The sequence below is a fragment of the Buteo buteo genome, chromosome 8 (genome assembly GCF_964188355.1).
Source record: "Buteo buteo chromosome 8, bButBut1.hap1.1, whole genome shotgun sequence".
NCBI classification, from domain to species: domain Eukaryota; kingdom Metazoa; phylum Chordata; class Aves; order Accipitriformes; family Accipitridae; genus Buteo; species Buteo buteo.
The window spans coordinates 14,947,516-14,972,078 of record NC_134178.1 but is presented as its reverse complement, the minus strand read 5'-3'; the positions used below and the strand labels follow the sequence as shown (position 1 = coordinate 14,972,078).

The 24,563-nt window shown below is 38.5% G+C and overlaps 1 protein-coding gene across 1 annotated transcript in view; it reads left to right on the top strand.

The window, feature by feature from the left end:
* The window catches only part of SIM2 (SIM bHLH transcription factor 2), a 63,792-nt gene that overhangs the window by 20,971 nt on the left and 18,258 nt on the right, over positions 1–24,563 (top strand). The window contains exons 5-7 of the mRNA XM_075033709.1: positions 16,437–16,522; positions 18,746–18,945; positions 22,742–22,848. Coding sequence (XP_074889810.1) covers positions 16,437–16,522; positions 18,746–18,945; positions 22,742–22,848 — 393 coding nt within the window. The remainder of the gene's footprint in view (positions 1–16,436; positions 16,523–18,745; positions 18,946–22,741; positions 22,849–24,563) is intronic.

Below are 24,563 nucleotides of genomic sequence, written 5' to 3'. Positions count from 1 at the left end.
AAAACTAAAAAAAGTACCAACCCTAGGCTGAAATGTGACACATTCATATTTAACTGATATGAAGCTATGTATGTGAATGGAGGAGGAGCGTGAACTTGAAACTGTGACCCGTGATCTTGGTTTGTTGTAGTAAAGCGAGTAAGGTACCCTAGATTAAATAATGCTTTTCATGCCATGGAGTCCATGCAGTTTTAAACAGGTTTTTAGATTTTGCCCAGTGGCCGTTTCATCTCTTTTATTTTGTCATCACTGCTGGTGTTGCAGGAATGTTGCAGGAATGTTGCAATGGTGTAGCTGTGCACAGCTGCAGCTATGCGATCTTAGCAGGGGAAAAAAAAAAGAATAATACATTAAGCAATTGGGAAATAGAAGGGCACTTTTAATGTTTTAAAAACAACTGTTAAATTTGAAGCTTGGACAAAAAGCCAGACCTATACCCTCCACTGTAGGAAGAGCAAGAATGGGTTTTGTAAATGACCTAGATTTAGAAACTCTCATAAAAAAAGTGATCTCTCCAGGAAAATAATGTCCTCTTGCCTTGATACTGGATCACCGATTCACCAAGACTCTCCACACATCCTGTTCAGGTGCTGCAGATGATTCACCCACGCGTACCCATACAGCATGATGCTAAGCTGGATGGAGTGTCAGGGAAGACAGCAGAACTCTTATTGATTATGTGAACGCCTGGATCAGACTGTCCACCCTGGCTGAGCTCAGCCACCACACATAAATATTAACATAACCCTTTGTGTATTAAGTTGTTACTTCAGTGTTGTAACTACTATATAACTAACAAAGATATGCTCACATTTGCACTATCTTCTTCAGTAGCTCATTTCCTCAGGGGCAATTCTTTGAACTTTAAAATATCAGAAGTAATCTGGCTCCACCATGTACAATGTGCTTTCACATATATTTCATAATTGCTTAATCAGTTGGAGCTCACATCCTGCTAGCTTTTACTGGCCTTCTTAAGGCACAGCTCCTAAAAGCATGAGGAGCTTTGGGTTTGCACTACAATTCTGTTTAGGATCAGGCATTTTTTTCACAGTTGTGGTGCCTGTGCATTTTCTGTACTTGGTGATCTCACCACAGTTCTGACTGCTGTGATTCCATCAGCGCAGAACCATGTACCCTCTGCATGCAAGGAAGTTTAATGTGCCTGGAAGTATATCTACTTGTCTGAGTGGTGTAAATGGAAGAATTATCTTAGCCTCCTTCTCTCTTCTTCCTCCCTAAACAGGTTGTCTTGAGTATCCCTTGGTGTCTTGAAAAACAAACTCTTATTTTTCTTGGACTCTTCTGATTCTAGTTGTTACTTGACAATTTCACAGTTTGCTCATTCCTCTGCCAGGGATTTTTTTTTTAATGTTGACTTTCAAAAAAACCCCCACTTTTTTTTTCTTTTTTCTACCTTACTGATAAGCAGAGGGGATACCTCTGGTATAAATGCATGGCTTTTCATGCAGTTCTGCTGGTATCCAAGTTGGTAGTAAAACATTTTTATACCCACTGTCTGGTCAATGGCAATAGCCTCCTGTTTTTGTTACAATATTTGTTAGTCAAAGATTTTTTACAAATTTAAAGTTATGGACAACTGATTGGTATTAATTTCTATGTCAAATGCAAATAAGCCCCCAGCTTTTCCTATTCTTTGTTTAGTGTCATGACTCTGGTTTACTAAAAGCAGTGAGACAGCATACTAGTACTGCAATTCCAGAAGGGTGGGGGGTTTTTTGTTCAGAACTAGGTCTGTTTCTTGCTTACATGTAGATGTCTCTGGATGCTTATCTTGCCTGTTAGCATTTGTTTTCTGAAACAATCAGGTCTCTTTCATTTTAGCTACTTACGGTCAAATTCTTTATTTCCTTAACAAATTCTCATCACTGCGAAGTGTAATTCTGTTCTGGTTGTGTTTGAAAAGACTTTACACACAATTGAAACTGTTGATTTCAGTTTACTTGCAACTATTTCAGTCTGAAATTCTGCTGATGGTATAATTAGCCACAGATATATGCCTTATTCTCTGTAGCTTTCTTTACTTCATTCTACATAGATGCTGTTTGTTATTAGCATCAAGCTCTGGTTTCTCAGTACTGCAAAGGTAAAGGAAAATTTACTTTGAAATGTGAGCCATTTACATATGTTTTATTTTGTGTAAAATTTTGTGTAGCAGAGAAAATTGATAAAAACCTCAAAACAACAGCATCTTATTTGGATTCCTAGACTTGGAGAACATAAATAAAGGAGTTAGGCTGTGTTCTGGTTTGTATAGGGATTATTTTATGCAAATCTTACTTCTGTGTGTCTCTTCCCCATAAAATGCATGGAGTGGGTATATTAAAATATCCGGAATACATAGCTAAATCTTTTAAAAATTAACAGAGTGACCAAATATTTATTTATATTTGTCTTCCCTGTGCCAGTAGTTCCCTTTTCTGCAGTGTATACATTTTATACATTTATATCTTGAGGTATAACCTGAAACCACCTGGCCTACAGAAATCAAAATAGGTTTCCTGTTTTCCTTCAGTGAAGCTCTGAAACCTATTTAATAAATGACAAGAATGGAGCAACTTCTATCTGTATCTTAGAAGGTATTTTGAATATTTAAATAAAACATGGAGTTCTACAAATAACTTAGGACTGAGGGAAGTTGAGTAAAAGTGGCTTTATTTTCCAATAAAAAGGAAAATAGACTTTTTAAAGACCATTTTTTTGTCATTTCGGTTTGATTTTATCTCTTTTAATCTTTTAAAACATGTTCGAATCATCAGGTCACTGGGTCAAATAAAAACTTTCCTTTTATAACTTTATTACGTTATAGATCTCTCCAATCTGTGGTATTACTCAGGAGTAAAATCAATATTGCACTGCAGACATAGACATTTATAACACAGTTAGCTCTTGGCTCATGTAACTTTACTTGCTCAAGATGTGTTCTTCAGCTAATTCTCAGATATGCATATACATTTTTAGATCAGTTGCTATTTCTGCAGTTGTAGCTGGATAAGGTCTGTTATGATAGAAATAAAGTCACAAATGTGAACATACATATCTATACTTTGTGGTTTCTGTTACTGGTATTGAATAACCCAGAGTACAGATTATTTTTGACTTCTAGATTTACAGTCTTCGTAAATTTTTTTGCTATCCCTTTATTTATATCTTCATTTGCTTTTAATCTTCCTCATTGTCCTTCATTATTCTCTTCAAACCTTCTCTTGTATTTCCAGTGCTTCATCAATTCCATAAAAGCTTTTCTGAAAGACCAAACAACATGACAAATGTAGAGGTCTTACAGCTGTTGAGCTCTAGAAATCTTATTTGCATGAGTTTTATTTCCCAGGGAAATGCAAATTATTGCTCACTGCATAAAATCAGATATAGTGTGGATTTCTTTATATCATGCTCACTGTCACATTGTTTTTCTTCAGATAACTTAGCCTGGTACTCAAAAAATGACATACTAGTTTTAAAGGCATAAGCCTTCTTAAATTATAACTTTTAAATTTTTTTTAAATTTGCCCTGGGCTTCCTAATATTTTAGGTACAACAAGGCACATCTTCAAACATAGAGGGCAGATACTTTGTTTTTTAAAAGACAGTGAAAATTCTTGAATAATCACTTGCTTCCAGAAGCTGGGACTTCACAGCCATATTAAATGTAATAAAATTTGAGAAAATGGATGTTGGTGAACTAGCTGTTGTGTTATTACTCTTTAGATAAGTCCAACGTGGTGCTACAGTAAGTTATGGTAAGGAAAGCTTTTGGGGCAAGAACCTGGAAGGCAGAGCTCTGAGAAGCATTTAAAAGTCATAAAGGACAAACAGCTCAGTGTGAGCTCCTGTGATGAAGCTGTGGCAAAAAGGAGTAATGGAAAATCCTTGTGCATATAAGCACAGGAATAGTGAATAGGAATAGCAGGGATGAATAACTGTGTTCTTTATACAATACTAGTGAAATGGACATTGGATTTTTCTGTATAATTCTGTTGTCCACTTTTAAAAAAAAGTGTCAAATTGGAGAAAGTACAGAAAAGAGCCACAAAAATGATCAAAGGACTGGAAAGGCTTACAATGAGAGATGAAACAACACTATCTGTTTATCAGTAAGAAGATTGGGAGGTGACTTGATTACTGTGTGTGCATATTTTCAAGGGAGAAAAATACTGGGAACTAAAGGACTGTTTTAGAAGAAAAAACATATCAAGGACCAATGTCTGTGAACTGAAACCACAAAAGCTCAAATTAGAATAATGCATACATTTATAACTAGGAGTTTGATTAACCACAGGAACAAAATACTGAGGGAAGCAGTGGTTTCTTCCTCTTTTGATGTCTTCAGATCAAGGCTGTATGCCTTTATAGAAGATATGCTTTAGGCAACCAGAAGTTACTGAGCTCACCACAGGAGTAACTGACTGAAGTTTAATGAACTACAATGTACAGGTTACACCTATGATCTAATGCTCCTTTCTGGCCTTTAAAGTCTTCAAACTATGACTCAATGAAAGCCATAAGCCCCATGATCTGTGGAGGCTTTGGAGAATTTCAGCTTTAATTTACAAAGTCTTTAAGCTGCCTTTTTACTTGCATGACCAACATTGAAAATGTAAAGCAATATGTACTGATCCCTTGCTATGAAAGAAGCCAACAGCTGGACTCTTTTTCTGATGGTAGCTGGGGTGGCGAAAAAGAGTAATTTCTCTCACATACACATTAAAGGTAGGGTATACCTCAGCAAATCACCTCGCATGAGTCTTTAGGCCAACTTTGCACCAATTGTAGCAAAATGAATCCATTATATTCAACTGGCATGGGTTAGCAGAAAAAGAAAAAAAAAGAAAAAAAAAAAGAAAAAAGAGAATAATTTGATATCTTTTCCAAATGACATGTACTGGCTGTGTTCAGATCTCAGATGACTCCACTGGCCTTTCACGCCTTTTCAAACATTGCTTAATGTATTTCTGGTCTGCAGCATTTTATTGTGTTCTGGCTTAGTTTTGTACCTGCGAAGCCTTAAACCTCGGTTTTGCACTCCCTATACCACCTGTATCTGTTGCATAGACTGATATCAAGATTCATGGGTCTCGATCCTAAGATATGGAACACTTCACTAACAGGGAAGTGGGAATTGTTTCATGGTGTAGGGCTGAGAAACTGATTTCTTAGGATGTAGAGAAGTTGTTTTGATACATGCTGTCTTTTCTTAAGCATTCACACCTCTGAAAGCTTTTCTTTTCTGTTGCTTCAACTTGTGGAACTAACAAACTGGATTCAGTGGATGAGATTCTCCTGCTGGGGCAGAAGGTAGTCATCCAGCAGGGCAGTTGGGCTCCAAAATGTGGGGATGGTGAGGTAACAGTTGTTTCTGAATCTTGGAAGACTGCAAGGTTATGTTTATGACTATGTCAAGACTCAGTGCATGCTGCATATCTCCCTTGCTTAGTGCAGGAGACCTAGCAGGTTGTGGTGCCATGCAAAGTTCTGCCTAGCCAACAATAGCTCCAGAACTTCATGGAGCCATGTGAGGAGTTTGCCCCTTTCCTCACCTTACATATAGCATAAAACTAAATGTTTGTCAGGCTAGTAAGTCTAAGCTGCTACAGCTCAGCAGCACAGCATCTTGGTACTAGCATGGTGGGGGGTACAATGCTGACAGAAGTTTGTGAAGTGACTGTTACAAAGTTCCTTGTCCAGAGGTGATAAGCATTCTGAATGTGTCTGAAATAGAGGCTGGCTTTCAGGGACTGAATATTGAGGATTACACAAGGATTATTGACTATACCCCACTCCCCTCTAGCATGCTCTTTAGAGGAAACAACATACTGACACAAGCTGGGATGCACATACTACAATGTTGGGACCTTAAGCCCTCAAATGATGTTGCTGTCAAAAGTGTGTCTGCACCAACCATTTTTGTAGAAAGTTTTCTTTAACAATTAGCAGCATAGAGGGGTAGGCTTGTAGCACAATAGTAACACTTACTAAACCATCTGGAGTTTTTTGGGGAGATGTTGTACCTCCTGAACCATATCTATAAGAATAAAAAAGGAAATTTTTGCATGAAATATCAGGGTAGTGCAAGCTGGGTATGACTAGTCAGTCCATCTGTCATCATTGCAGCTGAATATATGCAAGCAAGCAAGCAAAATAAGAGATATTTGCACTGCAGGTTAACTGAGACAAGCAATTAAGCAATGCTGAGAGGTATTCAGCATTGTGTGCTGCTCTTCCATGTGTGTTTTTGGAGTCAGACATTGTGTGTCTTTTATTGGTTTCATATGCTTTTTCTGAGATTTTAATCCTTTAAAATGTCTATAGCTTCCCAACTTTTGCTGACTTGCACACCAAGGCATGGTATAAAAAAAACAGTATATTAACATTCCCCAGAGCAGACAAAGAGAAAAAGGAATACTGTAGTTATTGTAGACATTCCAGTTGTCTGCTAATAACTGGATAATTCTTATATGATTAGTTATAAGCCTAATTTAAGTTGCACAAGGAATGTCGAATACATTGTGTCAGGCTTTCTCCACTCTGGATGATGCTTTAGAGGGCACCGTTTCAGTCAGCTAAGAAGTAAATGCCAGTGCATACTTTTCCTCTCAAGGAAGAACATCTTCCCTACATACATTTTGTTTGATATTAAAAGAAGGGAATAGAGAATTTTACATCTGGAAAGATCTTTTTTACACTAAGTTTTACAGAAATTTTGCTAGTAGTACATATGCAAAAGACAAATGTTGATAGGAATTTTTGCTTTAATTAATTAAAAAATATTTTATAGGAGAACTGTTATTGAATGATAATGGTTTAACATGATGATCCTGTTACCACTGTTCGTTAGTGTTATTTTAAACTTGAGAAACCTAGAAAATATTATTATTTTGGATGTACTAAAGTGGAAAACAGGGCAGACTGCTGTCACCCCATTAAAAAATCTTCATTGGTGATTAACAGTAAAGTATACCAAAAAGAGTAGAGTGTCTCAGACTGCAAAAGCTATTTGTCTCCTCTCTGCCTAGTGCCCTGTTGAGTTTCTTCTCTAGGAAAAGTTTGGAAGCATCACTTACAGGACCAAAGGAGAATTTGGGCAAATCCTAGCAAACAGCTGAGTTTGGATGACAGGAATGATAATGGAGACAATTTACCCTCTGCAGCACTGACAGGATTCTGAACACAGTCAGGACACAGAACAAACTGTGCAAATGGGGAGGAAATTTGGGCAGCTTGTGCAAGCTTTGAACTCTACAACAGAGGCTAACAACAGAACTGACTGCTTCTCTACCACAACAAGAGCATTATCAGGGCAAACCAAGTCAGCCCACAAACTACAGTTTTCAACTTAGTATGTACATAGGAACTTGCTCTCTCTATACATATAATTTGCAATTTTGCCATGCAAGGCTTTTATATTTTATCATTCAACTGGTGCCACTCATTTGCTAAAAAGATAAGTATTCTCAAATACTTAAGCCTGTAACCTGCATGTGTATATATGAGGCTGCAGTGTTAGGGAGGAGGGAAAGTATGTCTAACTGTTTTTTTTCTTCTCTCTTACTTGGAATCAGTTTTGGCCACATGTATCAGGGAAGGACAGGGAAATGCTGTTTTCATAAATCCCTTTGCTTGCAGTATTTAATTTTGCAGAATAGTTTTAGTCACAACCTCACTTTTGCGCTGTTCTTTCTGGCATAGCAATAATAAAGGTGGTCAGTATGCACCAGGCATGCAGGTCTGACTCCTCATTTTCCACTAACTCATCTCCAGGCCCACTTCTGAACTTGTCATGAGGAAAGTCCACCAAAGGCATTTGCAAGCCCCTTTTCACGCTGGTCCCGTTGGTCAATCCTGGATTCCCAGCTTCAAGGACTACCTTAAAACTCTGTGTGCTATTATGCAAGCATCTCTTTTGTATGCACCCTACAGTGCTTTCACCTCTTTTTTGTTCTAGAAGTTGGTGTCACCTTCATTCAGAATTGAAGGATAGAAGTTGTGATATTCTCTTTGCTGTGTCTCACAAAAGCTATAGCCTTGTTATGTGCACAAGAGACTAGCCAAGATACTTGCATGCTCTTTTAGTCAGCAATGTGCTGTGTGGGACCCAGATGCTTTGCAGATTACACAAGAATAAGAGTAGAACATGTGCAACTTTATCATATAGAGGACGTAAGATGAAAATAACTAACTGAAAGGGCAAAAATATGCAGAGTGCTTGGGGGATGGGCAGCAAAGTGTTATCCAGACATGAACTTGTGGTATCTGTGTTTCCACCCTGTAAAACAGTCCAGCAGGGACATGGAGTGCAGCGTATCACACATGCATGCCTTGTCTCCAGAGGAATGCACTAGCTTGAGGCAGGTGTGTGTATCTGCACAAGTTGGATGTGAGGGAAGTTAGAAGCAGGTGACCACTTGCACAGTGCTTTGGTCTAAATGTGCCCTTTGAGAATAGTTTTCATCTCCTACACTATAGCTGAAATTTTACATTGCATCCAAGCTGCCATGTAGAAGGAACATGAATCTTTAGCTGTGTTAAGAGCTCCTGGTTTTAATGCTGCTTCATATCTTTTGTAGTGACAGATGAGACGTACATTCTAAAAACAGCACATGGTGCAGCAGTGTGCAGTTTGCATGCTGATGTATATTAATTTACAAAGTGGTTCTACAACAAAACAATGCCATATTTTGCTAATATCAAGACTTGGGAGCTTTGGGAAAGAGATATAAAATAGTACTTTTTACCTTAGAGAAAATAAAGGTATGAGAGGTGAAGCTGTGGAAAAAAACTATGATGATCTTTTTTCTCAGTCCACTGTGCAAGCAGCATGCAAACCACAGAACTTTGTGACTGTTTTCTTTCAAAGGAGATGAAAGATGGAGTGGAAAGCAAAGATGGATTTCATAGTTGCACCCCCAGGGATGGACAATTCTGGCTTCCATAAAGCTAAACATAATTTCACAGAAATGCTTGGAGAATCCTGTTTGGCAGCCATGTGCAATATAAGTGAACAAATGAACAAATTCTTTATCCAAAATAGCAAGACTCATGTTCTTTACCATGACATTTATTCTGTTTACAAGAGTAAGAAAATACAAATCTGTAAAATATAAACAGGCTGTTTTATTCTTGGCTAGTTCTTGCAGTCAAACTGTATTGCATGGTATACTAAGCTACGAAAAGAGAAGAGATTAACGGAGAAGGCATACTTTGTAGAAATGGTACTCAGTGCTACGAGAAAGAAATGCTTCTTCTGTATGTCCATGGACAGCAATGTTTTTCTATGTTCTCATTCACAGGTTGCTGTGTTTCAGCTCTGTGAGGTTGTTAACATATGGATAAGTTTGGGCTGGGATTTGAATGAAGCCATTTACTCTCTGCCTCATTTCTAGCTTTTACTGAACCTACTCAACTACATTGTAGCAGTGCTTCAGGGAGGGAGCCTCTGTAAGGTGACCAGGCAATATAGTAATATATTAGTAGAATAGAAAAACTTTGTGATCAGGGAAACTTGGAGTTTGGCTAAAAAATAAATAGTGATGCATTTGAAATGGACATTTTGGATGTGGATATGGACTCTGACTTGCAGTGCCTCCCCCTATAAAACTCATTATAAGTGATACCTCAATTTTATCAAAATATCTGCTAGCAGGCATATTGAAAAAGTCAGGATCTCAGTAACCTCAGATATACCCTTCCAAAGAAGCAGGAAAGGTAGAGAAATCTGCTTGAAGTATATAAACATGTTGATCAAAATCAGTATTTTACTTGCATCAGTTTTCATTTCCAGCTATTACCAATCACCCAGTTAGGGAAAAATGGAAAATTGGAATTCCAGGATAAAAACTGAGTCTCACAGGTCATCCTTAAAAACATTTCAATAAAAGTTTGTGAAGCAGTGGGGAGAGGACAATCGCTTTCAAATGTTAAACATTGATACAGGACAAACAAAATCAGAAATTTGCTATCAAAAGTAAATCCAAGTTACAATGAATATGGGAAGTGGCTGGAACAGAAAAATAGTGCCTCTGATCATGCTCCACGTAACTGGATAAAAAAAAGCACTACGCCAAAAATGGGAGGGTAAACATTTAGAAAGAACCCTAAAGCTCTGCTTTTCATCTTTAATTCCTGTAGAAGATAAACACAATGTCAATAAGATCTGGGAAATGTTAAAAGCTGTACTAAGAGGGTTGGTCTACTGTTCAGGAGGCTATCATCAGAGCCTTTCAAGATACTTAGCAATTTAGGAGTAGGGACGGAGGTTTCTTTTTAGCTATAGCAGTGATTGAGACATTTTGTGGACTCATCTTCTGAAAAAAACTTGAACAGAAGAATGTACAAACTTTGAAAATTATTTAACTCACATATGAAAAGAAGGATCAATTTCCTGATTACTTTAAAATTGTTTGGGAGAGGGAAGCAAGTCACATTCAGGTAAAAAGGGAAAATAGATGCTGACATACACAGTAAAGGCAAAGATGGAAAAGCAAACCCATGCTGCAATACTTACACCCATAAAGGAAAACTGTTAAAACCTTTCATAGCAATACACAGCTGTTTGTCAGAATTACAGATGACTATGGCAAATGCTAGAGAAGGTGCAATTAAACAAATTTCATCATATGTGGTGGACTTGCTAGAATAGTAGGTATTTGAAGGAAATGGTGCTAAGTAAGAGATATAACAACAGTGAAATTTAGCATGAGTTGCAGCAAAATTTGCCATCTCCATGTGGTGACTGCTCACTTTTTTGAAACCTCAAGTGGCTGGGAGAGGAGTGGCTGGAGACCAGCTCTGCAGAAAGGGGTATGGGGGTGCTGGTTGACACTAAACTGAATATGGCCCTGGCAGCCAAGAGGGCAAACCAACCAGCCGGTCAAAAAAGGTGTTTATCCCACTGCATTTAGCATTGATGCAGTCTCACCTTGAGTACTGTGTGCAGTTCTGGACCCCACAATTTCAGAAGGATGTGAAGGTCCTTGAATGCACTCAGAGGAGGGCAACAAAGCTCTTGAAAGGGCTGGAAGGCGTGTCCTGGGAGGAGCGGCTAAGGAACCTGGGTTTGTCTAGTTTGGAGAAAAGGAGTTTGAGGGGTGACTCTGCTGCTCTCTACAGCTTCATGAGGAGGGGAAGTGGAGGGAGGTGCTGATCTCTTCTTCCTGGTATCCAGTGATAGGACACATGGGAATTGTTCAAAGCTGCACCAGGGGAGGTCTAGACTGGACATTAGGAAGCATTTCTTTACCAAGAGGGTGGTCAAACACTGGAACAGGCTTCCTAGAGAGGTGGTCTACGCCCCAAGCCTGTCACTTTTTAAGAGGCATTTGGACAGTGACCGTAACAACATGCTTTAACCTTTGGTCAGCCCTGAATTGGTCAGGCAGTTGGACTAGATGGTTGTTGTATGTCCCTTCCAACTGAACTACTCTACTCTACTCTGCTCAGCTTGTTGTCAGTTTTCCAGTTTTTCAGCTTGCTTCTGAAGCTGTAGTCAATGGGGCAGTATAATATATAATACCTTCTGCAGTGACAAATGTGAATTTACATATGAGATTGTTTTACTGCAACCTAAAATATCCCCAATACCACATTGTGTGAAGATACAGTTGTCTCAGTTCCAGGCGCTGTGAAGGCGTAGTTGGAAAGTACAGTTCACCATGGGAGCCACTGCTATATTTAATGAAATATCCTTTGTTTATTGCAGCTCTAAAAATGCTATTTTGTAAATACATCAAGTTACGTCCATACAAACACACACAGAGTACATACATATGCAGAGATTACAATAATAGTGTTCTTTTAATCATTATTACTGATAATAATATGAAGTACATCCTTATCCAGAGAAATGGGGTTTCTTTTGTTAGAGATGAAAATATCCTCACATTGGATCTGGTTTTATTTCTTTTTCTCCGTTTTCATAAAAGAAAAAAAAAAAGCAAAGCTGAGCAATATGTAGTTATCAATATCCATGAGTTTGAATGGATTACTTTTTCTTCTGTGATACATATGGAAGACAAAAAAACCCAAAGATTGTTATTAATAGTTTGGGTTTTGGTGTTAACTCAGCTGGAACATCTCCATAAGACTTCCTGGACTACTCAGTAGCATTTCGTTTCTCATCCTTCATTGGCTGATGTCTGCAACCTATTGGTTTCCTCTTTTCTCTATAACAAACAGACATAGTATATACATAGATTTTTATTATTTTCTTAACACTTAAAGGGCGGGTGTTAACATCACTTACAGTGATGCCTTTCTATAGTTAACATTTCAGAATAATTAAATACAGTGGTTAAGCTTCGGTTGTTAGATGGTATGAAGATGCTCTTATAATTAAGAAGGTTATTTTCCGTCAGTGTTGCTTATATTCTGGTTCAGTCATAACATTTTAATATTCATTATTCTCTCTCTTATGTTTCATATATATGTGCTTAACTCACAGTTCTCTCAACTTTTAACTACTTAAGAACTGGTAGCACTTGATTGATTTCTTCTCTGTTTCAAACTGCTTTTACCTTCTTGATAGCCTAAGATTCTTTCTGTTATTTATATGTGCTGTTCTTACATGTTTGCTTGAAAGAACACTAGTGATATTAATATTTACATTACTAGGTCTAGATGCTTTATGTTGTTATATTTTTGCAGTTTTTCAAAACAATTCTGTTTGATAAAATCACTTAGCTCTTAAGAACAATTGGTTACATTCACCTCTTACTCAAGTCTGGAGTGCTTATTTTACATTTGCTGTTTTTCTGTCTTCCCTAATTCGAGATTTTTGCTACATCCCTGGACATCTCCAGTCATTCTGCTTTTACAGCAGGTGCTGGATCTTTATGCTACAGGCTTTTTTCCTGCTTTATAACTGAGCTTTCTCGCCTACTATCTCCCCACAATTTTGTGATTAACCTCTGCAGCAGGACAACCTGCATTAGTAATCACTCTTCTCACAGCTCATCTGATTTCTCCTATTTGAATATTCAGTGTCTCCCTCTTTGCTTGCTAAACCTTTAAGTGTCTCGTTTTCTTTCTACATTTTCTTCATCAGAGGAGACTATCTTAATTGCATCAGGTACAGCCTGGATGTGACATTTTAAGTTTTGCATTATATTGATGAGAGTGTTAGCATCCAGCAGGATATCTGTCCTCTTTATTTCCCAGTCAGCTTTACAATTACAAATATACTTTAGTTCTTTTTTGCTTTGCTACCCCCTTCTGTTACTTTCAAGGGTATTGGGGAGTCACACTGGCAGAGGTATCAGTTAATATGAATACTAATTCTCACTGTTCACGGTCTTGCACATCTAGGTTCTTTATGTGAGGGTTGTGGTCTTACTGCTCCTTTCTGTTTTGCAGTCTCTTGATCAGGTCTGGAGATGGTTTTATTCCCAGTAGGCACACACAAACACACATACATGCACAGAGTCCACCAATGACAGATCAACACGAACAGCAGAACAGGGCTTCTACTGGCACCACATACACACTAATAGCACTCACATAAGCATAAACAATATGAATGGCCTGGTCCTGCTTCTCCTTGCCAGTGAGTCAGTCTCAAAGCTTGCTAGTAGATTTTATACTCACACACACACTCACAAAGATCTCCCTCTGGTAGCTTTTGTGTTCTCCAGCTCCAATCCTGCAAAAAAGATGCCAGATGCCATGTAGCACCTGCACATTATTCACTGGGCACCTTGACACAACCATTAGCCTTAACCAGCCATGTAACAATCCCAGCTTGCTGGTTAAAAATGCTGTGGCATTCTGCATCCACCTGTGCTATGGGACACGCTGCATTACTAAATAACTGCATTAACAGTTGTTACAGCCCCAGACCATCCAAGAATGGTCAGGCTCTCTTTTTCTCCTTTAGACTTATTCTGCTTTCCCTCCACCCCAAAATGGCAACTCTTACAGCAATGCTGGGCTCCTACACAAACGCAAACACACACAAACACTCATTCTTAATACACACAGGAGGAGTATCATCATGTATATACTACTTTGACCTCTTCAGGTAAAAAGGCAGTATGTCACTCAGGGCCCAGATTCTGTTTGGCCACATGGACCATCTCTCTCCTTTTGCTTACTGAAGGCATCTTAATATCATCTAGCTCAAGCCTTAAAAATGGAAGCTCACAGATGAGCTCCTTGTGGGTAACTCTTCCCTCTAGATTGCAGGCATGAGATGTAACTGATTTAAGAGACTAGTGTTTTTTGCTTCAGCAACACACTACTAAAAACCTAATAATTCAATGATCAATAATTAATAAGCACATCATTATTAAATTACAGTTATAATTTTGCACTTGATTACACATGACAAAACCACTAATTATTACTCTTCAGTCTCACAAATCACATGCAGCTACTATTGAATTACAATTCTATCACCCTTCCCTCCCCATGCCACTTATCACTAAGGTGCAGCTCTATCCCTCTTTGCTCTGTCCTCCTATACTACACAGCATGTTTGCCCTTGAATTGTTTTAATCACCCTCCTTCCTAGAGACCCTGTAGCTAGTTACAAGGACTGGTGTTCCAGGGGGACCTCTTGCTTACAATCTACCATCATGAAATCAGGGAGACAAGACCTCTTCATAAATAATGAAATAATTACCAATTTTAAATAATAAAGAAAAAAATGTTATCATACAGTCTGGGTTCTACTCTAGTTTTATAGACAGCTAAAGACCACACTGTGCATCATAACCTAGTCCTGGTGGAAGAGTGACGTTAGAGCTGACTGAGTGTTTCTGTAGCAGTGCACTAGTCTGCAGTAACATTTAAAAATGAAGGAAGCAGCAAACAGAGGGCTAACAAATAAGGTGCCTGGAAGGAGCTTGTTACTGAAAGAGACTCTTTTAGGTCTTGTGGCAGGACATTTGAGAAGTTTAAGGCATTGCTTCCAATTCCACTAATCATCTCTTTTTATAGAAGAATATGTCACTAAAATTGCTAGCAACTCAGTCCATGTCCAAAGATGGTCTTTGTACCCTCATTACTGTGCATTAATTATTTTTCTCCCTTGCCTTTTTGAAGGGAGAAAGTTACCTTCATTTTGTGTGCATGGGACTGCAGCAGAAAGAGAGCAAGCACTAGTGTTAGGTCACACAGAAAATCTATATTGAAGCCATGACTTGCACTGATGTTCGCAACTCCCAGATCCATTCTTTACTCATGAGGTCATGCTTCAGCAATAGCAATCTGTACTGTATGCCTTCTCCCACCAAATCGTATACATTTGTATTTAAAACTCTATAGTAGATGTGCCAGTTTATTTAAGTGCCTTTTTCCCCATATGGATCTAATTTACATTAGGAAGATAGATGGAAAATTCAAATACTCAGGAACTAGTTGAGATGCACTACATATTGCATTTCTTTTCCCTCCTCGCTAAATCCTTTTTCTGTGGTTGTATCTTCAGACCTTTAAACTCAGAACTTTATATAGAGAGTTTATTGGTTTCCAGGTAGTGGTCTGAGGTTCCAACCACTGCAGGTGTGTGGCTAAGAGGTGTTAATTGAGTGGTGGATGCACAAAAATCAAGAATACAACTCAACAGTTAAATCAAATTAAAGCAAGACACCAAATGATTACAGTGGACTTTGGATCAAACCCTACGGGGAGTTAGGAGGTAATATACATTGCAACAAATCAAAAAATGCTTCTGCTTCCCTGATTTTCCTATTCACAAATGTACCAAATGAGTTTTCTTTTCCTAATATAGCTGTGTTCTGCCAAACTGCAGCTTTCAGTAAAAAAAGTCAGAAATATTAATGTTGTCTGAACTGTTATTAGGAGTAATTAATGTTAAAGATAATAGTAACTTATTCCTAGCAGAAAATATGTCTGTACCTGAGCAATATTTAACTTTAAAACATTTCTGGAGGTTATCCATGAAGACATTTGTTTAAAAACCCTCTACCAAGATGGTTTTGGAAGTCAGTAAAACAGGTAATAATATTGCATATGGAGGCCAGAAGTTCACCAGTCTGGGCATGACTAGCTGTGTATACTCAAATTATTACAAAACCAATTAATTTTCTTGTTTCCCATTCTGCTATTATTTTGGAGAGTACCTTCATTTACCTATGTTCCAAAAGACATGTTTCCTTCCCTTTACCAATATGGGCAGGTAGCTAGCTGTTCAGAAACAAGGTGATTGCCTTGTGAAGGGTGGTAAAAACATAAATTTGGAGACCTAGTCATGCTGATTTGTCAGGGAAATTTCACAGGGAATCCTAACATGAAGGTGAAATAAATCCTGAGGGCAGACATTGAGTGGGAAATTAGAATGGCTGGCTTCTATTGCTGCCTAAGGCTGAGACATAAACACATCTGTTAAATCATGAGAGGCAATGTTATGGACAGTTTTGAAATCTTCAGTAATAAATAAGCAATATGGTTTATGCTTTCAGAATATGAAATTGAGAGGTCATTTTTCCTGAGAATGAAGTGTGTCCTAGCCAAGAGGAATGCAGGATTGACATGCAGTGGCTACAAGGTAATGTATATAAGCTTGTGCTGCACCCCCCACCCCTGCCTCCAAGTATTCAACAAGCAACAAGTTTATTTATTTAGGGTTTTTTTACATATGTGTAGCTGAAAGCAAAGTCTGTGATGGAAAGAATCAGAACAGATGCAACAAATGCCACTGCTGATTGCAGTTTCCCTTAGTAATGCAAGTCTAGACTCACAGTGAGTTGGAGTTTGCTTTGTGGCACATTCCTGCATCCTGATCCCTGATCTTCCAGACTGGGGAATTGGCTGGAGCACAGCCATGGAGGTTCAAGGAGAGCACACAGCTAGGTCTCATTCCCCTGTGGAACTGGAGGCAGGTGAGGCAGGAACCCAGAGACAGTAACTTGGAAGTCTTCCTGCATCCCTCTGCCCTGGTGTTACTGTGCTCTGGCTGAGTGGCCACCCAGTTGCACAAGTCACCTCATTGGCCTGACCAGAATTACCTCAACATTATGAGGTCTCAACATATGAGACCATAATGTTATCCTAAACAGTCATTACTATCAAGTCAGGGTTGAATTGTACTAAACCACCAAGTCTGTTTATGAATCTTATAATTTATATTAATTTTCTATTTATTACATGAAATCAGAAGCCACAGCAAATGCTGAGATTCTATAATAATACCTGCCATTCAGGTAGTTCTTATTTTCAGCTCTGCAGTGTGCATTTGCTGCTCTTTGAGCTACACAGTATAATTCTATCACTTAAACATCAGGAGAGAAGGGTACTTCACATACAGTCTGGTGAGGATTCATTTTGTCTGAGTCATGCAAAAATAAAAAGAAAAGGATGCAAGAGAAGCAGAGCTCTTTTAAGGAATGTGTTCAAGGTCCAGACATATATCTATTTACACTGCTATCTACCTGGTTAGACTGATAATTCTTAATTACATGGAGCCCTGTTTGCTCAGCTGCTTCCCAGCAAAAATGATTCTGTTCCAAAGCTGAATCTGAAATCAGGTAAAAGAGTAGAGCTTGTAGTGGTGGTATCTCTGTATGTTTTTTCCCCTCCCCATTTATGACTGCTAATCAGAGGGATCACCTTCTTTCTTTTGCTCACTATTGACAGTTTACGCAGTGAAACATTTAAGGATGTATTCAACTAGAGAGATGATGGCCTAAATTTATTCTCTTTGATTATACTTAGAGTCAGGACTTAATAATTTTGAAAATATCACCTGATTAGCTGAAGCACAGGAAAAACTCATTAATCAAATAGTATGGGAATTAGTAGGATCTGCTGAGAGATCTTAAATAAGTTTTACTTGCTACTGTACTTTTGCTAAACGTACTATCACTTGGTGATTGGAAAGGAGGAAGGAAGGTTTACAGGAGGAGCTTGTTTATAGGTAACTGTTTAGTAGGTTGTTCAGGAGTACTAAATGCAGTGGAAATTAATTTCTTTCCACTGGATACAGTTAAAAGTCAAACAAATACAGAAATTAAGTGGAAGGATGTGTAGTATGTCTGCTGTTTGGACTAGAAAATTGGCAGGAGCACAAATGGATTTCCAAACACCAGCACTACATTAAATAAATTTTATGTTCTGGAGTCATCCCCAGGTTACAGTTTTCCCCACTCTAGCTGACATTGTGAATTTTTACAGTCTAACACTGAAGTTAGCATTCCTGTGATTAGGAATTGTATATGGGGATTCAGGAATCTGGTCTCAAGACCCTGGGCTAGGTCACATGTCAAAAGAACATCACCTGAACTTGACTGGAGAACTTAAAACTCATTTCTAGTGCATTTACATATACAGCAGTTAATCTTTATAAATGTGATGCATTAATCTCCACTGGACTTTTAAAGTGTCTGTTTTTCATCAGAATAATGAGTGTGTGAGAGAGAGTAATTTAAAAAAGCAACTTCCAGATTTTTTTGATTAATGGACAGGAATTCTGATTGTACCTACAAGAAATCTGTATCAAAAAGAGTTTAAAGTATTAACTAGAAAGCAGTCCCCAAAGAGTATGTGCTTTAATACTGGCTTAATCATGTTGGCAGTAAACACAACAACTGCATTTACTGTGTTTTAATCTCTGTTTATAAATTAACCACACTTCTGAAGCCTTAACAGACTATGTAGTATTTTGTGTTATAAGTGTGTATTGCTTTATAACCTCATTGAAACCAGGTGGTCAGCTGACTTGCAGCGTCTTCCATTGCCATCAGATATTGAGTGTGTTTTCTTCTCATGCCAGGTGATCCATTGCAGTGGCTATTTGAAGATACGGCAGTATATGCTAGATATGTCTTTGTATGATTCCTGTTACCAAATCGTTGGACTGGTGGCTGTAGGTCAATCTTTACCTCCCAGTGCAATCACTGAGATCAAACTTCACAGTAACATGTTTATGTTCAGAGCAAGTTTGGACTTAAAATTAATATTCCTAGATTCCAGGTAAGCAGCTATTTAATTTCTAGCATAAAATGTTTTCAAAGTCAAGTGTTATCATAAGTTACAGTGGTTTCCAAACAGATCAAAATATCTGTGAAAGAATAAAGCGATCCAAAATAGATCTGGAACACAAAGACCATATGGGTCTTCAAAGCCCTTCAGGTAGCTGGATAGACCATACTTTATCTTGAATGCCAACATATAAGAGCCTGTACCATTTAACCTATAGTTACCTATAGTTTCAGAGAGTCAACTAAAGCTTCCTTGCTGTGAGTAATTGGCAGATGAGCCAGTAGTACATTTTTACCTTAAAGGACATAAATTTTAACATACAAAGCTAGTGAAAGGAATGAGGATGTACCACCATCCATAATTTAAAAAAAAACACAACGGAAACACTGAGGCCAAATGACTTGCTGGGGTCATCCAGAAAGCTTTTGACAGAGTAGTAAGAAAACATAGTCTTCTGCGCTTTAGTCTAATGCCTTAACAATGAAACCGGCCCTCCTAATGGGGTTGTTAGAATGAAAATGAATTCAATTGGCTACTACATGAAAACACAGCCTTCTTAAACAAAACTTGGGAAAACAGCTATTGCTGAGGAAGGAGAACCCTGCCTCCACTCTCAGCTGATACACTCACATGCCAGTTAAGAACAGAAGAGCACAAAACCAGAACTGAAGGAGTTCTTTTAGTATACAATGATACTTTGTACAGTGCACTTCAAGATACCTTGAGGGGAAAAGCCCAATTCCCAGGCTATATAACAGATTTTACTATTGTCAAGATGATCATTCTTCTAAAATCCCTGCATGCGGAGCAGTATGTCACATACTCTCTCATTTTCCTGGCATGCTGAATTTGCAAGAAGCAGAAATGATATTCACGTGTAGCAGTGAAAAAGAGTCTGTATCAAAGACAGTGGGGAAGTTTTGCATGGCAGGTCAACCATGCAAGAACATGCTACTTTTCCATGCTAAGTCAGTGAGATAGTGGGCCATCAGCTGCTAAAATACAAAGAACTAGTTGTTTCTGGAATCCTTCCTTTTTTTTTTTCTTTTTTTTTTTTTTTTTGGCATGCTTTACTTAATGTAACAGATACAAAGAAGCACAAGGGGTTTAGCAACATGTCTTTGCATGTGGAAAAACGGAAATGATGTGCCTAAAAGGAACTGCCTGGAGACATAAGTGTCTTCAAAGGAGACAGCATAACCAGAGGTGTTGACAGGAGCACAGATAGAACCAGTACTGTTGCATAGCTGTGTTTACCAATGAGCAGATGAGTGTCCTCCACTCACAGGACATCAGGGGTATTAAGCATTACCAAAGCCCTTTGCTCTCCCAGCTGAGCAAACCAAATTATATTTGCTCAGAGCAGGGACATATTAGGAATAAGACAAAACTGTTTTCAGGCTTGTTTCTGGTATCCATACAAGGAAAAGTGTTGCTAGATCTTTAGAGGTAACAGTCTCAGCAGGCAGGCCAGTATGAAAGCCGTAGGAAGCAGCAGTTAAATAAGCCTTTCTAGGCACTTGATACAATGTAAAACACACCAGAGTTCATTTATCAAGGTCAGTGGAAAAAACAGACCCTTACTTACCTCCAAAGTGATCTGCTGTTTCCGATTTTCGTACTGCAGCCTATGCATCCATTACTATGTGGTTTATAAAGGCTTTAAAGAACTCTAGAGGGCAGAACTGATCATTGGGGCAAGCTCTGTTTCCTTCTGTGTGCCCTGTCACATGCAAAGAACAATCTTCAGAGCCCGGGGTCCCTACAGTGGCTTATTGAGGGTTTGGGTTTGTGTTAAGGAAGCTAAGCAGCTGAGTTTATTTCCAGATTCAAACTTTTCAAAAGTTTGGGTGTCCTCGTAACTGTTAACGATGTTTTTTTGGCCCATGGGAAGACCAGCATCAAAGGGAGGCTGCAACTCCAGAAAAATTAATACCTGGCTTAGGTTTGTGGCATTTTGTTTGGTTTTGGATTAGCTGTTTCTGTACTGACCAATTAAGTGGGCAGGATGAAACTGCGACCCTTGTTTTAATTGCACTGAAGTCAGAAGGAGCACTGAAACCTGAACAGGACCTTTCACCAGTGTTTCACCATGCTATAGGCTTAAGTGAGAATTTGGGCCCATAGACTTGTAAGCCAGGAGGGACAGCACACAGTGCCAAGAAGAAACAAGCATATATTCACATATCCTCCTGCAGAAAGAGACCACATGTGCTCACTCCATGTTGGCAATCCCTGACTGAGGAAAAGGCATTCAGGATTTTCCCAGATGAAGGCATAGCTAGGGAAGGTATGGATGTATTTGTACTGTATTTATAACAAATCACACAACAAAGGCCTTTTTTTTGGTTTGTTTTTCTGATTTTCTTCAGAAGGATCCCACCCCCCCCAACACTCTCTTTCAAGTAGAATGTAAAGTCCCCAGTCTGTGGGGTCCACATGATTGCTTAGCATTAGGATAAGAGTAAAGAAGATGCATAAGTTACAAAAGTAAAAAAAAAGTAATCAAAGTTTACATTATCTGCAACCCCCAATGACACATCTTGCTTGAGACCCCTGTATTAATTTCTGTAGATACTACTGTGTTACTCTCTGATACAGTGTATCCTCATTAGTGTTTAAGCTCAGACCAGAAGCATCCTTTTGAAGTGAATGTCCTGACTGTCCCCACTCATTGCACTGCAGTTCATGTCATGAAGAGGCCTTAGGCATGTGAATTGGATTACTCCTGGATGAATTTAAACTGGAAGACAACCTCCAAGAGCATGTCTAAGGCACTCCAACTATTATAAAGCTGCCAGTCCACAGGCCTAGATTAGAGCTAGTCCCAAGTTAAAGTCCCCAAATTTAAATATGCAGATGCATCTGCTGCTGCAGAAGTAGATCCTCAGCAGTAACAATTTTACTCTACAGATTGCCTGCTAATGGACTGTGTTGCTTGTTCATGTAGATGTGCCTTTGTATGGTACCTCTGTTCTGCCTTTTTAGGTGATGAAAGCCTAGGACAGCATAAAACACCCCCAGCAACACTAGGTAAACAAGCCACATCATTATGACTGAGTTGCACGATGTACTTTAAGGATTGTTGTTCTCAAGCAACAGTGCTAAATAAACAAAAGTCCATTTTGAACCATGAAGTTTGACTCTTCAGGTCTGACGCAGTGTAAGTCTGACCAGTGTAGTTAGGTTCTTTAACATCTGCAGAGATGCTGCTGTTTCAAATTTGTTCCATTATTCTACTTATCATCATGTAAGGATATTTTTCTGAAGTCTAGCTTCAGCCTTCCTTTTCTTAGCTTGTGATCTTCATAGCTCCTTGTCTTTCCATAAGCTCCTGCGTCCTTCTTCTGTTAGGTGTTAGCCTGAATTTATTTATAGACCATGATCACAGCTTCTACGGACTGACATACATGCTACACTTGTATGTTTGTACAAGCAAATGACAATGTGTCATCAGTCCACAAGACCAGTTTTATTGTTTTGTAAAAGGCTCCTCAGCTGGATCTTTGTGCAAAGGATCATGCATTGGCAGTGGCAAAAGCCAAAGTGGAAATAAGTAAAAGAACTCTTTCCTGCCTGTGTGTAAGGCTGGCCAGGAAATAGCTGCACCTTGCTTTGGCTGGGTTGAGAGGGTTTATTTTCTTATAAAGATGAAGATTCTGTTTCCAAAACTAATATTTTGTCCTGCAGTTTTTAGGCACCTGATTTGTTGGCACAGTCAAATATTAGGTTAATGAAACTGAATATTCCTAGAGATTTTGCTTATTATGGATTCTTCCTTTTCCAGGGTGACTGAATTAACTGGATATGAGCCCCAAGATCTGATAGAAAAAACCCTCTACCACCATGTTCATGGCTGTGATGTGTTCCATTTGCGATATGCTCATCATCTGTGTAAGTAAAAAGAATGCTAGACTGAAACTTATTAAGTAGAGTGAGAAGTTTTGCAGACAACAGGCGCTATGCTGGCAAGTAGAGAAAGCTTTCCAAATCTTGACTGGAGCTAGATTTTCAAAAGTGCTTGGCTATCACTTAAGGAAACCATTAGTTCTGCAAATAAGCTAGATACTCAATATCCTGTGCTTCTGAAAAAAACATATCTGACCACTTTTATCTTTCTACTTAAAGGATCTAGGCTCTTTTGAAAATTTGGACATGATTCTGGGTGGTGAACTCTTGAAGGAAAAAAACCAAAAGAGCAAGTGAGTGAGTGAGAGGGGAAAATCTGAACTTTACTAGCCTCTGTTGTTAAAAGAAAAATTATGCAATAGTTCCCCATTCCTCTGAAATATGTTAGTAATAACCATCCCATGTTTGAAGTGAATGCAGACCCAAAAGATCCTTAGATGAATGTTCATTAATAGCATGTGGATGAGGTTTGGAGAATGGAGTGTCAGGAAAAAAAATTACACATTTAATAATTCCCCATCTGCCAACAGAGACACTAATCATATCTTCAAACATCTGGATTTGGGAAGTAGTTCATTCAGTAGCACATTAATTTGAGAAGCAAATTGAGGGAATAGCTGAACTCTGGATTTGGCTCAGTCTGCCGCAGCCCATACGATGCAAAGATGACATCCAAAAAACAATGTCAGTGAATTTTTTTTCCAGATTGCTCCTGTGGGCTGAAAGCAGCCAGAGTCAAATCCTTCTCTTAGGCTTCCTGAAGGAGAAAGCAGTCAGTTCTTCACCTTAATATGAGCTATTCATGGATGAGGATCTGGAATATAAAGGAGGATGTAACTGCATTTGGCAAGTCAGTGCTGAAATTCCAAGTGCTGAATGCTGATGGCAGTGTGTGCTACACCTGGAAGAGCAGAAACTGATCTTTACAGCAAGTTCATATTTACCAAAACACCATTGCATATTCTGGGCCATTCCAAACTAAAAACTAGAATGACTAAGGTACATGGTAATGTCCTGTCGGGGGCATCCTCTTTGTAGTGTTAACATCTGCATCTGGATGTGACTGTTGACTTGTAAAAAATATCACTCATTATTTTCACAAGACTATTTGAAATACCTGTGTCAACCAGTATGGAGATTATTCCATTATAGCCACAATCATCTCTGGAAAACAGTTTTCCATTTCAGAGCAGAGCAATGTATAATTCTGTGTGCGTGGTAAAAGACTTGTACTTTGGCTGTCAGTTTGATCTATGTATACTGGAGTTTCAAATAAACAGACAAATCATGTTTGCTGAATAACTCCCCCCCGCTCCTCCCACAAGAAACAAAACCTCAAACAAACAGAAGAACTAAAAGCAGTTCTCTAGATACTGTATCTGAATTACGAAGATTAATTATTGTAAAGTTTAAAACCAGAAAAAAATGCAAGACACATATATACATAGAAATTTTTGAAAGTTTCAAAGCAAATAAATGCCACAAAACAAAAAGTAATGGCTTACGCTTGGGCAACAGTGGGAACAGTGCAGAATCATGGTTAGAATACCAAGTAATAGGAATTATTAAAACAGATGTAAAGTGTACAAGCTTCCTCTGGGGAGCACTGTTATAACTCCCCCACCATCCATCAGTAAATGTCTTAGAAACATGAACAGTAAAAGGTTGGCAAGTTTGACATAGCATTCTATAAAGTAATC